At 47.0% G+C, this 15,599-nt stretch overlaps 1 protein-coding gene across 2 annotated transcripts in view; it reads right to left on the reverse strand.

The window, feature by feature from the left end:
• The window catches only part of entpd5a (ectonucleoside triphosphate diphosphohydrolase 5a), a 44,888-nt gene that overhangs the window by 6,715 nt on the left and 22,574 nt on the right, over positions 1-15,599 (reverse strand). Inside the window, exons 9-11 of one of the 2 annotated variants that reach the window (XM_038774037.1) lie at positions 12,380-12,441; positions 12,228-12,239; positions 10,666-10,767 (exon numbers count right to left, since the gene is read on the reverse strand). In XM_038774037.1, coding sequence (XP_038629965.1) covers positions 10,666-10,767; positions 12,228-12,239; positions 12,380-12,441 — 176 coding nt within the window. The remainder of the gene's footprint in view (positions 1-10,665; positions 10,768-12,227; positions 12,240-12,379; positions 12,442-15,599) is intronic. The other variant, XM_038774043.1, reaches the window with a different exon arrangement.

Consider the following 15,599-nt stretch of genomic DNA (forward strand, 5'->3'; position numbering starts at 1 on the left):
AATATTCCGGCCTCCCTTGCCTCCTGTACTCCTGGCTCCACCCCAACCCCAAAAATCGCTAGCCCCCACCCTGGTTTGACCCTGGTTCCCACCACTCTCGATACCGTCCCCGCCACCCCCTCCCAGAACTCTTCCAGTGCCGGACACATCCAGAACATATGTACATGGTTCGCAGGGCTTCCCGAACACCTAACACACCTGTCCTCCCCCCCGAAGAACCGACTCATCCTAGTCCCCGTCATATGGGCTCTGTGCAGCACCTTAAATTGGATGAGGCCCAACCTTGCGCACGACGACGACGAATTGACCCTCTCTAGGGCATCCGCCCATGTCCCATCTTCTATCTGCTCTCCCAGCTCCGCTTCCCACTTGTCTTTCAGCTCCTCTATCGGTACCTCCTCCACCTCCTGCATTATTTTGTAGATGTCCGAGACCTTCCCTTCTCCGACCCAGGCCCCTGACAGCACCCTATCACTCGCCCCTCCATCGGGAAGCAAGGGGAATCCTTCCACCTGTCGTCTGGCAAATGCCTTCACCTGCAGGTATCTAAACGTGTTCCCCGGGGGGAGCTCAAATTTCTCCTCCAGCTCTCCCAGGCTCGCAAACCTCCCCTCTATGAACATGTCCCTCAGTTGCCTGATGCCCGCCCTGTGCCAGCTCTGGAATCCCCCGCCAGTGTTCCCCGGGACAAATCTGTGGTTCCCTCTCAGTGGCGCCGCCATCAGACCCCCCACTTCCCCCCTGTGTCGCCTCCACTGCCCCCAGATTTTAAGGGTGGCCGCCACTACCGGACTCGTGGTATACCTTGTGGGGGGGAGCGGCCATGGTGCCGTTACTAGCGCCCCCAGGCTTGTATTGCCGCAGGACGCCCTCTCCATACGTTTCCAAGCTGCCCCCTCCCCCTCCATCACCCACTTGCGCACCATCGATGCGTTCGCCGCCCAGTAGTATCCGGAAAGATTGGGTAGCGCTAATCCTCCACTGTCCCTACTCCGTTCCAAGAAAATCCTTCTCACTCTAGGGGTGCCATGCGCCCACACATAGCCCATAATGCTGCTAGTTACCTTCTTGAAGAAGGCCCTGGGGAGGAAGATGGGCAAGCACTGGAACAGAAACAAGAACCTCGGGAGGACCGTCATTTTGACTGACTGCACCCTCCCTGCTAGCGACAGCGGTACCATGTCCCACCTCTTGAACTCCTCCTCCATCTGCTCCACCAGCCTTGAAAAGTTCAGCTTGTGGAGGGTCCCCCAGTTCCTTGCCACCTGCACCCCCAAGTACCTGAAGCTCTTTACTGCTCTCCTAAAGGGGAGCCGCCCAATTCCCTCCCCCTGATCTCCCGGGTGTATCACAAAGACCTCACTTTTACCCACATTTAATTTATATCCCGAAAAGTCCCCAAACTCCGCTAGTATTTCCATTACCTCCGGCATTCCCCCTTCCGGATCCGCCACATACAACAACAAATCATCCGCATAGAGTGATACCCGATGCTCCTCCCCTCCCCTTGTCAGTCCTCTCCAACCCCCTGAACCCCTCAGTGCCATCGCCAACGGTTCGATCGCTAATGCAAATAGTAAGGGGGATAGGGGGCATCCCTGCCTGGTACCTCGATGGAGCCCAAAATACTCCGACCTCCTCCCGTTTGTAACCACACTCGCCATCGGGGCCGAATACAGCAGCTTCACCCACTTGATAAATCCCTCCCCAAACCCAAACCGTTCCAGCGTCTCCCACAGGTATTCCCACTCCACCCTATCGAATGCCTTCTCCGCATCCAGTGCTACCACTATCTCAGCCTCCCCCTCCACTGCTGGCATCATAATTACATTCAACAGCCTCCGGACATTTGTATTAAGTTGTCGTCCCTTTACGAAACCCGTCTGGTCCTCATGGATTACCCCTGGCACACAATCCTCTATTCTGGTTGCCAGGACCTTTGCCAACAGTTTGGCATCTACATTCAAGAGGGAGATAGGCCTATAGGACCTGTACAGGGTCTTTGTCCCGCTTCAGGATCAAGGAGATCAGGGCCTGTGACATTGTCGGGGGCAGAGCCCCCCCCTCTCGCGCCTCATTGAAGGCTCGCACCAGCACTGGACCCACCAAGTCCACATACTTCTTATAAAATTCCACCGGGAACCCATCCGGCCCCGGCGCCTTCCCTGCCTGCATCTGGCCTATCCCTTTAACTAGTTCCTGCAGCTCTATCGGCGCCCCCAGCCCCTCCACCCGTTCCTCCTGGACCTTTGGGAACCTCAATCTATCGAGGAAGTTCTCCATTCCCCCCCTCCTCCTGGGCGGCTCAGACCGGTACAATTCCCTGTAGAAATCCCTGAAGACCCCGTTCACCTCTTGCCCCTTCTGCACTACGTTCCCTCCCTTCTCTCTCACTCCCCCAATCTCTCTGGCTGCATCTCGCTTGCGCAGCTGGTGTGCTAGCATCCTGCTCGCCTTTTCCCCGTACTCATAGACCGCACCCTGTGCCCTTCTCCATTGCGTCTCCGCCTTCCTAGTGGTCAGTAGGTCAAACTGGGCCTGTAAACTGCGCCGCTCCCTCAACAGCCCCTCCTCTGGTGTCTCCGCATATCTCCTGTCCACTTCTATAAGTTCCCCCACCAGTTTCTCCCTCTCCTGCCTCTCCTTCCTTTCTCTGTGTGCCCTTATGGAGATCAGCTCTCCTCTGATCACTGCTTTCAGGGCCTCCCATACTACCCCCACCTTCACCTCGCCCGTGTCGTTCGTGCCCAGATATCTCTCAATGCCCTTCCGGACCCTTCCGCACACCTCATCGTCCGCCAGCAGCCCCACATCCAGGCGCCACAGCGGGCGCTGGTCCCGTGCTTCCCCCAGTTCTACCTCTACCCAGTGTGGTGCATGGTCCGAAATCGCAATGGCCGAGTACTCCGTGTCCTGCACTCTCGAAATCAGCCCCCTGCTCAGTACAAAAAAGTCTATTCTGGAGTACACCCTGTGGACGTGGGAGAAAAAAGAATACTCCCTCGCCCTTGGCCTGCCAAATCTCCAAGGGTCTACCCCCCCCATCTGCTCCATGAACCCCCTTAGCACCTCCGCCGCTGCCGGCCTCCTATTCGTCCTGGAACTCGATCTGTCCAGCCCAGGGTCGAGCACTGTGTTGAAGTCCCCCCCCATGATCAGGCCTCCTGCCTCCAGACCCAGAATGAGGCCCAACAGGCGCCTCATAAAACCCGCGTCATCCCAATTCGGGGCATATACATTTACCAGCACCACATTCTCTCCCTGCAGCCTACCCTTCACCATCACGTACCTACCCTCCTTATCTGCTACCACCTGCGCCGCCACGAACGACACCCTCTTTCCCACCAAAATCGCCACCCCCCGGTTCTTTGCGTCCAAGCCTGAGTGGAACACCTGTCCCACCCACCCCCTTCTCAGGCGCACCTGGTCTACTACTCTCAAGTGAGTCTCCTGCAACATTGCCACATCCGCCTGCAGTCCCTTTAGGTGTGAAAAAACCCTTGATCTCTTGACCGGTCCGTTCAGCCCCCTCACATTCCAAGTAATCAACCGGGTCGCGGAGCGACCCGTCCCTTTCCCCTGTCTATTAGCCATGTTCTGTCCCCTGTTCGCCCCGGGTCGACCCTCCCCTTCTGACCCGTTCCCCATGGCGATGGCCCCCCCCCCTCTCTCCTCCCGTTCTTCCCTTCCCGTCCTCAGCCTTTCCAGCAGCAACCCGGTATCCCCCCCTAACCCCCCTTGCCATCCCTCTCTGACTCCGCTTCAGCGCGGGAAAAGCCGCCATTGCTGGCCACACCCCACTCTTCTCTCCTCCCCCTTCCTCCGTCCCGCGCGCGGGAAACAGGGGAGAGCCCGCGCTTTCGCCCGGCCACACCCTACCCCGCCATCTTCAATTCCACCCCCGTCCCCATCCACACCGATAACAAAGCCCCCTTAAAACGAGAGGAAGAAAAAAGAGAAAAAGAAAACACGCATAACCCACTTGCTCCCCCCCCGTCCCGCCTCCCCAACTTAACAATATAACAATATAAATAACAAATCGCAAATAAATACATAAATACATAACTATGCCTGCATAACTAAATAACTAAATAACTACCCAATAATAACATACTTAACCAACAGTAACCATAACCCTTAAAGAACAGATCAAAAAACAGTAAAAAAGCCCCCCCTACAACAACAATAATTAAGGGAAGTTGGCAACGGGAAGAGACACACAAAAAGGAACAAAGAAACCCCCCATAACACAAGTTTCAAAGAAACCAAACGATCCATCAACTTTAACCAAGTTCCGACCTGGCCTAAGAAAGACATGGGCCACTTGATCAGTCAAGGGTACTCGGGCGGCCTCGACCGCCGGCGTTCCCAAGTTCTAGTTCAGGTCCAGCTTTTCCTCCCGAACAAAAGTCCAAGCCTCCTCTGGGGTCTCAAAGTAATGGTGCTGGTCCTTGTAGGTGACCCACAAGCGCGCTGGCTGCAGCATTCCAAACTTGATCCTTTTTGCGTGCAGCACCGCCTTCGTTCGGTTAAACCGGGCCCGCCGCTTTGCCACCTCCGCACTCCAGTCCTGATATATCCGCACCGTCGAATTCTCCCATTTGCTGCTTTTCTCCCTCTTGGCCCACCTCAGCACTTTCTCCCGATCGCAGAGACGCTGGAACCGCACCAGCACCGCCCTCGGGGGCTCGCTTGCCCTAGGCCGCCTAGCCATGACCCGATATGCTTCTTCCAGCTCCAGGGGCGATGGACCGGCCCCCTCTCCCATCAGGGAGCTCAACATCTCCGCTACATATTTCGGGAGATCAGGCCCCTCCAGGCCTTCTGCTAGGCCCAGGATCCTCAAGTTCTTCCGCCTCATTCGCGTGTCCAGCTCCTCAAAGCGGCTCTGCCATTTCAGGTGGAGTGCCTCGTGCACCTCCACCTTTCCCACGAGGACCGTGGCTTCCTCCTCCCTCACCGCCATCTCCTGCTGCAGCTCTCTTATCGACGCCTCTTGGGTCGCCTGGGCCCCCATCAGCCTTGTGGTCGTCGCGTTCATGGACTCTAAGAGTTCCACTTTCAGCTCCGTAAAACACCGGAGGAGAGCGGCCTGCTGCTCCTCCGCCCATTTTCTCCAATCTTCTAGTGCACCACCGGCCGCCATTTTGGTCCTCTTCCCCCGCTTTTTTTGGGGAGCTGCTGCTGCTTTTTTTGTCGCCCCTCTCCGAGTACCGACCATAAAGTTGGTCTCACTCTCCTCAGGGAGCCTTCCCCCACCGGGATTCGTCTTTACAGTACCGTCGGGGCCCTCCAATCGGCCCTTAAACACCTTTGTCGCAGGAGCTGCCAAATGTGCGACTTAGCTGGTCATAGCCGCAACCGGAAGTCTCAGTTCAGCTCCTTTTTCACCAACACACCTTTAATGGTTCAAACTCACTCTGCACAGAACTCTACAGATCATCACAAGCTCCAGAGTCCACCTGAAGCCCCTTTACATATCAGTGTCAATCATTGAACACTTAACATAAATGAGACAACTAATTGCAATGTCTCTTAACCCATTACTTAACAGTCTCCCCTTCCTTGGAGAAAAAAAACAATTAGGTAAAAACAAAATTTCAAGAAACTAAAATTTCAAGAAACTAAAACACACACCTGATTCCCCTCCCTTTTTTTTTATAAAGTAGAAGACAAAAAAACATTCACAGAAACAGGTGCCCTTCATTCACGATATCTAAAAGTTTCTGTGAACTAGCCCCTCTTTTCATGAAACAGTCTGACAGTTGATAGCTACTGTCAACCCATTTAATTTTTGTTATTTCCCCTCTGTCCAACATCTGCTTTAAACTTGCGATGTCTATCCGTAACCTCTTTTCATTGACACTTTTTGTAGAGTGCACGTTTTCCCACAGAGATTTATTGTCAATGTGACAGTCAATAGGTATATTACCTAAATTCTCTAATCCCAAAATTTCTGTCAATATCTGACTTATACAAAAGGCCATATCCACCGCTTCCACTAAGCTTAATGTCTCAGCAGCCAAAGTGCTTTTGACCACTCTCCTTATTTTCTTTGTTTCCCACACAAGAGGAAAACATTTACCATTGTTCCCCAAAAGAAAAATTATAAAACCTCCTGCGCTTGAAACTCCATCACATAAATTTGCATAGGACGCATCACTTTAAAACTACGAGTTTCAAATGCCTAGGATCACCTAAAACAGGGAACTTCAAAACACACACCTGCATTTTTAGTTTGGCCAACACTTTATTTGCTCTTATTATGTCTTCCACTTTGGGATCATTCACCTTTGTACTCAACTCTAAAACATCAAAACTCACGTCCGGTCTAGTCTGTCTTCCTAACCAGTTCAGTTGCCCAATTAAACTTCGTAGTTGCTCTTTTTCTATCTTCGAAACCATTGCGTCTTTTTGTGAAACCCGGCCACGACTAATTGCTATTGGACTGATGCTTTCCAAGTAAGATTGCTGATGTAACGTTGCCCCTAACTGAGTCTGTCCAATTTCCAAACCAATATATTTAAATGCTCCGGAAGCCTGACTTCCAACCCTGAATTCTTTCCTCAAACCAGAGATTACAATAGCTTCAAAATCACTAGTCCCACCCCACAAAAAATCATCGACATGCATCATGAAGATGCCAGCAAGATTTCCTTTATAGTGCCAGTAAAACATTGCAGGATCTGCTTTCAACTGGCAACAGCCTAACTTTAACAAGACTGACCTCACCGAAAAGTACCACACTCTAGATGCATCATTTAATCCATATACACATTTGTTCAACTTCCATAGTACCCCTTCTGTATTAGCTGCTTCTTTAGGAGGACAGAGAAAAATGTCTCTCTGGAGCTGATGCCCCAGCAAAAAGGCAGCTTTTATATCTATAGATTTGCAGTCCCATGCCTTTGTGGCTAATAGAGCCAAGAAGATCTTTAAAATAACCTTTCCTGCTGTAGGTGAATCTACCCTTAAGTCCTGGCCAAGAAGATCTTTAAAATAACCTTTCCTGCTGTAGGTAAATCTACCCTTAAGTCCTGATCGTCTAAGTTTTCTTCAAATCCCCTTGCCACAAGCCTGGCCTTTGCCTTTTAAGTTCCATCTGGAAGAACCTTTTCTGTACAAATCCATCTGTGGGATAGAGCTTTTTGTCCCCTATCCGGTACTTCCGTGTATACCCCAAATTCACTCCAACTATGCAATTCTTGCTGTTTAGCATCTTTGATAACTTTGTCATCTAATTTATTTGAAGCCACCAAAATCTCACGTGCATGTGGGCTTCTACTTCTATTAGTATTCGTAGTCTTACTCCTGTTCCGAGATCTTGATAAACTACGTCCCCTTTCCTGCCTGGTATCTCGTTCTGTAATGCTACTGCTTGATCTTTCTCTTCTGTAGCGGGATGTCCTTTCAATAGTTCTCGACCTTTTCCTGCGAACCTGTTCACTATCCGATGTACTATCTGAACTAGCACTGCGTTTCTGTGCCCTCCATTTTTGAACTTCGTTTTCCCAATCCATTGTCAACTTCCTCCCCTGAATGCTGTACTTTCAACCAATGTTTACACTTTCCAGTGGCCTTCCCTGCTCTACTAATAACAGTTGCATCCTTCCATTGACTAGACCCTTCAGGCAAGTATGTCACTTTTGTACCAACCTTTGGCAGTTGCCCTTTCGGAAAAATGACCTGATCTAATTTATCAGAAATGTCGTGTTCCTCTACAGAAACCCTGTCTATATCAGTTAACTGGTCCTCATAGTTCTGTAACACGTGCGTACCAGATGACTCTGGTTCCTCGTCTCGTCTGTCTGCTCTGTCATTAAAATCCCTGGCCAAAGGTAGGGTTACTATCGGTCGTGCTGGTATCCTTCTGTACTTCCTGCAAACTTCACAGCGATCACTAACCTGTTCTATCAGCTTAGAATAGTCATCATCCCTTACCCCTGCATCCTTTAATAAATTTTTCAGCCTCCGAGGAGACAGATGTGCAAATTGCCTATGCAGTTTTACTACAATAAGCTTTTTACCAGCTAAAGTCGCATTATCAACTGTCATTAATACATCCTTAACCACTCTACTTGAAACATTATTTGTCAATAATGGAATACAATAATGTCCCGACTGTGTAAAGTCCACCGTCTTTCCAAAAACTGTTGCCTTATCCTGTTCCGTATCCAGCTTCATGTGTGCTTTCTTCATCGACGGTCTGTTCAGAAGCAAAGGTATCTCACTTGATACAACATCCGTGCTAATAAAATGATTCACTCCAGCAATATTGCAAGGGATCACCACTCTTTTCAGCGACTTCAGAGTATTATCATCCCCAAACCTGAAACTTGTGGAACTTTTAAATTCCTTAACCTTGTTACGATTTTCAGCATCCAATGAGTCCAGATAACATTTTAACTAGTCAATCCCACACACAGTAGATGTGCAGCCACTGTCCAATACAGCACAGTTGAAAGATTCTGCAACCAACATCCTCATTATCGGCGTAAAACAGCTTGTTAATTGGACAATGCCTTCTTTCTGGTCACTATCTTTTTCCTCTTCTGACTCTTCCGTGTCATGTGTCGCTTCAAATACTCTATCATAACGAGTTGGACAGTTGAAAGCATAATGGTATTGAGAGTCACATCGAAAACATCGATTTATCATGCCCCGTGCATTTCTGGGGTTCATCCTCCTATTGTAGGTTCTAACTGGGTTTCTGTCTTCATAATTTCCTTGTCTCGGTCTTCTTTTATAGTCTTGAGGCCTGTTCGTAGCCATACGATTTTGCCATCCTGTTAGTAGTGTATCTTCCATATTCTGCCTTATAGCAGGCTGACCTATTTGGGTCATCAGAGCCATTGGAATTGAACGTTTCCCCCCAAAAAATTTTTAAAGCTGCTGTCATCTGTTCGAATAAGGTATCGTTATCCGTAAACTGAACTCCTGTCAAAACCAGGAGCCTATCCATGTTGCTCACTCTAGCACAGTCAAGCAATTTAAAGGCCAACACAGACTCTGGAAATTCCAGCCTGTGTTTCTGCAGCTTTTTATATAGTCTGCCAAATTCCATTATAGTCTTCCATAGATAAATCCTCCATTTTCCGGAACTTATCAAAATCCGACCATGCTTCATACGCACTTAACAAGTCATCTTTCTTATAAATCTTGTCCATATAAAGTAATAAAGTCGCCAGACCTTCTTCTGAGTCTAACTCTTCCAACTCCAGCTCAGAAAGCACTTTGTTTCGGATTTTACTGCCATATGGTAAAGAAAGAGCCAATGCCATACCTTGTTTTCTCTTTCCTAAAGCAGTCACCTTAGTCCACATAACCACTGCACTTCTCCATTGGTCATATGAATCCCTTTCAGAAAATAGGGGAGGATAATCATAACCAGCCATCTTTGTCCTGGGTTCAGCCATGTTTCCCTTTTTTTTTTCACTCCTTCATTTGATCTGGAAAAATTGTATCTTTCAAGCCTTCACATTTACACAGCAACCATCCTCTGCTACCACTGTTAACATGTACTGGATGCTGTGGTATGAAAAGGCAAGAGTTCAGCTCCTTTTTCACCAACACACCGTTAATGGTTCAAACTCACTCTGCACAGAACTCTACAGATCATCACAAGCTCCAGAGTCCACCTGAAGCCCCTTTACATATCAGTGTCAATCATTGAACACTTAACATAAATGAGACAACTAATTGCAATGTCTCTTAACCCATTACTTAACATTCAAGACTGTGCCTCTGTTTAACGTCTCATCCAAAATACAGCATCTCCAACAGTGCAACGCTCCTCCAATATTGTACTGGAGTATCGACCTAAACCTTTGTGCCCATGTCTCCGGAGTAGGACTTAAATTCCACAATCTTCGCAGTCAGCGGCAACAGTACTACGAACTGTGCAACAGCTGACGCAAACAGGTCATTCCATCAGGTTCATAAAATTTCCCTTTTCTAGCCACATTTTAATGGCCCTCACATTATGTACAGACCAGGAATAAATCATGGTTCAATCTTCATCTGTATGGTACAGTACCTCAACATGTTCTTGCATGTTCAAAAAGAAAAAAGTACCATTAGGACAGCCAGACATACTCTCAGTGGATCCCAACACAAGTAGAAAGATAGTAGTCCCAGTGCAAAATCCAAGCAGTTTTATACACATTATCTGAACAGATTTGCCATTCCACTTTCAACTAGGTGAAGTACCAAGTTAAAATTTACAATTTGTATTTTGTTTAATTTTAAAACTAAAGCTAAAAATTGTCCCAGTTTGATGTGTTGGACTGGCATTGCCATCTAGAAGTGGTACTGAGCTCCTTGATATGATGTAGGGCCTGAATCTACAATAATCGCAGTAGAGGTCTTAGTAAAAAAAAAAATTACATGACAACTTCATTTGTGGTGCAAAACTAATCAGTTAAACCCTGGAGAGATTCCTACAATTCCCAACAACGTGGTTTGACCTCAGCTGTGCTGAACGTCCAGATGGTTCACCACTTGATGAATAAATGCGATGTAAAAGATTATATACTCTTTGTTGAAGCACTAACCAATTAATTTGCGAGCATGATATTTTATTCATGGAGGTTCAGTTTATAGAAATATTGAATCAAGTTCTGTGCAAAGTCACAGTTGCTTAATTGAGCTACAGCATTACCCTACCTTCTTTCATTCCTCCAACCTTATAGTTGACTCCTCCAAATTTCCATTCAGCTTTCAAGGACTGTGGTAAGCATGAACTCCTATATCTTCTGTTCTCACTGTCTGTATGGAAGAATGGTCAGTGTTTAGAAGGGTACAATAAATCAAACTAAGGAAACAAGTGCAATTGTCTACAGTGATATTCATGCATTCAAACGTCCAACCTAGAGAAAGGGACAAACCCACTTAATTTTGTTCCATCACAGTTGAGAGTACTGAGAGTTCATCTCAAAGGTTGACAATTTTTGATCACCGATTCAGTCCTATTTATTAAATTAGATGGCAGGTTGGACAGAGAAGTACACAAACCATTAAGTTCCATAGAGTGTTGACCATCTCAATTCACTATTTGTCTGCAACAGTCAATAGGAAGAGCAGTGGCCCCAGGAGGTTCCCCTCTTTTAGTGAGGGGAGAAAGGGAGCCGCCACCTCGGGCCCATCTGCAGTAATAATCTAGATCTCAAGGCAGTCTTGCTGTCTCACTGCATCTGAATTAATAATAGTTTCTACCTCAACAACAACAATATCCCAGGAACAAATTCTCTCACTGCAAACTGAACTGAGAAAAACAAAACTTGTGCTATGACAAGAAATGGAGCCACTCCAATGGCTCGAGCCCCCCAAATCAATCTGGAGTGATTTTACCTTCCAGCCTTTGCAGCGCCGTTTAGTCTCAGCCAGGGCGATGGTGGGGCACCACAATTGGCCTCAGCTTATCTTGCATTGGGGGAGCGGCAACAATAAGGAGGGAAATGCATGGAACTTGAGCAAGACCAATACATGGTTTGGTTTAGATATGCCCATCATTTGACTTTTAAACTGTTGTGCTTTTTCTGTATTACTGCCACAGCACCTTCCAAACCCACAACAGTTACCTCCTGAACTTGGAAACACATCCGCGTTCCTTCATTATGTTGCTGGTTCAAAGACTGGGATTCATTCCTAACAGCATTGTGGGTGTACCTACATCTCGCACACACTGTAGCGTTTCAAGATCATAGAATCCATACAGTGCACAAGGAGGTCATTCGGTCCATTGAGTCTACTCTGACCCTCCGAAAGAGCACCCTACCAAGGCCCACTCCCCCCGTGCTATCCCCATATCCCAAACTAATCTTTGGACACTTAAGGGGCAATTTAGCGTGGCCAATCCACCTAACCTGCACATCTTCGGACTGTGGGAGGAAACCGGAGCACCCAGAGGAAACCCACACAGACAGGGGGAGAACATGCAAACTCCACATAGACAGTCACCCAAGGCTGGAATTCAGCCCAGGTTCCTGGAGCTGTGAGGCAGCAGTGTTAACCCCTGTGCCAACCCATGACTCAACACCACCTTCACAAGGGCAATTAGGGATGGGCCATAAAACTGCTGGCTGAGCTCATGTCCTGTGAAAAACTAAAGAAATTCTCCAGTGACAATGGATTGGATTCCAGAGTACTGGGAGTCCATATATACAATTTGTGCACAATTCACTTCAACTTCCAGTGCATTAAATTCTGTCCAACAACAAAAAGCTTACCTGGATTCCGAACTCAATGAAGCATCAAAGTAAGCAATAATGATTAGAAAGAAAACTGGAGGGGGGCAGAATAAGTCTAGAATTTAGTATTTTTCTTTGAACTACAAAACCAAAAAATATGTAGGCAGGAATTAAAAGAATATTGAACACACCTTTTGCGTCCAATGCTCCCAGGACAGCCAATCTTGCTACTTTCAGTCCAAAACCTAAATAACTAATAGTCAGGAATACATCAGGATCTTCTGCAAGAATCATACTGATATTAAACATGCATTATAATTTTATTTCTGCAAAAGTAGAATAAACTATTTTGTTTCAATGTTGATTGCTGCAACCAATCTTCGGGAGCCAAAGTAAGAGGAACCTGTTGGAACCAACAATTCTACGGACACGTGCTTGTAGGATTAGAATAGCGGTTTTAATATACTCACCATAGAGCCAACCGGTTAGCCATTGAACTTTCGGTGAACTGGCTGGCTGACCATGTGGCACTGATCTTTATACAGCAGCTCCAGGGGGAGGAGTCCTGGGAGGAACTAAGGGAGAAGCCCAGTACAATTCTCGAACATTCCCAGAGCTACTCCCCCTGGTGGTCAGGTAGTGCAACTGCACTTACAATATAGGCGCATGTATATACAGTTTATAATCCGGTGTGAATCACATTCACCACAGAACCTTAACCCACTTTTTGATGGAGAGAATGGCTAATCTGGCAGTGCTTCAGCAGTTTTATGGTAAATGCACCAGTGCCTTCCTCAAAATGGGCTCGGCAAGTATATTCGCTGCACCACATGGAATGTAATCTTGCTGATCAGAAAGGTCCAAGGTTCAAAACCTGGTCTCTGGACTAAATGTCGTGGTTGGCAAGTTTGCACATTCTTCCCGTGTTTGTCTGGGTTTCGCCCCCACAACCCAAAGAGGTGCAGGAGGTGGATTGGCCACGCTAAATTGCCCCTTAATTGCACAAAATGATTGGGTACACTAAATTAAAGAGAAAGTACCTGGACCTGCACCGTGAATGTTCTAACCTACAGGGCTATGGGCCAGGTGCAGGACAGTGGGATTAGAAAGGGCACCTGTGTGTCCTCAGGCTGGCAGGGACAAGATCAGCTGAATGGCCTCCTTCGGTGCTGTAACTTTTGTATGATACCCCGTCTAATCCCGTTAAACGTTTATAAGTTTCTATCTAACCCTGTTAGACGTTTATAAATTTCTATGAGATCTCCTCTCTTCTAAACCAATGAATATGATCCTAATCGACTTAGTCCCGCCATCCGAGGAATCAGCCTGGTAAACCTTTGCTGCACTCTCACCACAGCAAGACTATCCTTCCTCAGATAGGACACCAAAACTGCTCACAATATTCCAGGTGTGGCCTCACTAATGCCCTATATAATTGCAGTGAAACATCCCTGTTCCTATATTCAAATCCTCCCGCTATGAAGGCCAACATACCATTTGCCTTCTTTACTGTCTGCTTTACATACACACTTACTTTCAGCGACTGATACACAGGGACACTAAGGTCTCGCTGAGTATCCACCTCTCTCAATTTACACCCATTCAAATAATAATCTGCCTTCCTATTTTTGGTACCGAAGCAGATAACCTCACATTTATCCACATTATACTGCATTTGCCATGCATATGACCCCTCACTCAGCCTGTCCAAATCCCGCTGAAGCATCTCTGCATCCTCCTCACAGCTCACCCTCCCACCCAATTTTGTATCATCTGCAAGTTTGTAGATAATACATTTAGTTCTAATATTTGTGAACAGTTGGGGTTCTAGCACAGATCCCTACAGTGCCCCACTAGTCACTGCCTGCGAATCTGAAAAAGACCCATTTATTCCAACTTTTTGCTTGCTGACTGTTAACCAGCTTTCTATCCTTCTCAAGACACTACCCGGAATTCCATGCGCTTTAATTTTACATAGTAATCTGCTTTGTGATACCTTGTCGAAAGCCTTCTGAAAGTCTAAATAAACCACATCCATTGGTTCCCTCTGGTCAACTCTACTAGTTACATCTTCAAATAATTCTAGTATATTTGTCAAGCATGATTTCCCTTTCGTAAATTCATGCTGACTTTGACTGCTTCCAAATTCCAAGCCCCTCAACATTCAGGCTTGGATTGTAAGCGCAAAGTAGCATTCACACCCCACAAGTGCCAGGCAATGATCATTGCCAACAAGAGAGAATCTAGCTCTCTCGTCTAACCCTCTCTTGACATTCAATAGCATCACCATCACTGAATCCCTCACCATCAACATCCTGGGGATGGTGTGTGTGTGTGTGTGTGTGTGGGGAGCTTTACCATTAACTGAAAAACTGAACTAGACCAGCAATATAACACAAGAGCAGCTCAGAAGCTGGCATTCTGCAGAGAGTAACCCACCTTCTGACTCCCAAAAGCCTGTTCACTATCTACAAGGCACAAGACAGCAGTGTGATGGAACACTTCACTTGCCTGGATGAGTGTAAATCCAACACTCAAGAAGCTGGGCACCATCTAGGGTAAGGCTTGATTGTCACCCTATCCACCACCTTAAATCACCCATTCCCTCCACTACTGACGCACAATAGCAGTGAGTACCATTCATAAGATGTACTGCAGCATCTCACCAAGGGACCTTCAAAATCACCTTCCAAACCCAAGACCTACACCATCTGGAAGGACAATGGGAGCAGATGCATGCGAACACCATGATCTGTAATGTTACCTTGAGCATCCTGCCTTGGAACTATATCGCTGATCCTTCACAAATCAAATTATTGGTGAAAGAATAAAAAACCATGCTTAGGCAGTGCATTCTAGTTCTGGATCAAAAAGCCTTCCCAATACCCAGGTTAAACTCACTGGCTTGCACTTCCTGGGCTTACCTGGACACCCTTTTTGGGGAAAAAAGGACAAAATACTTGCAATTCTCTGGTCCTCCGGCATCACGCCTATATCCAAGGAGGATTGGGAGATTACATACAGCCAGTTCCTCCACAATTTCCACCCTTACTTTCCTTAATTGAATTTGAATGAGGCACCAGAAGGCTGCAGGCTTTTGTGAAATAATAATCTAGTACGAGTCAATTTGGTCACCCATTTGCAAGATAAGAAGAGGTAGCAATTGGTTATAAAAGAATCACAAAGGATCCCCATCTTCACAAGGCATCAAACTAGATAAACAGATGATCAATCTTAGGAGATGTGGAGATACAAACATCAACTAGTAGTAAAGAACGTCCATCCATACTAAATATAGTAACAACAGGCCAAAAGGGGAAAAATACAAGATGCAGTGTGCCTGTGCCTGAAATGTGCATGTCCAGGATTCTATTAAAATTGGTGTCTGTATCAGTCATACCTCGAGAGGCA

Source organism: Scyliorhinus canicula, chromosome 2 (assembly GCF_902713615.1).
Source record: "Scyliorhinus canicula chromosome 2, sScyCan1.1, whole genome shotgun sequence".
Classification (NCBI taxonomy): Eukaryota; Metazoa; Chordata; class Chondrichthyes; order Carcharhiniformes; family Scyliorhinidae; genus Scyliorhinus; species Scyliorhinus canicula.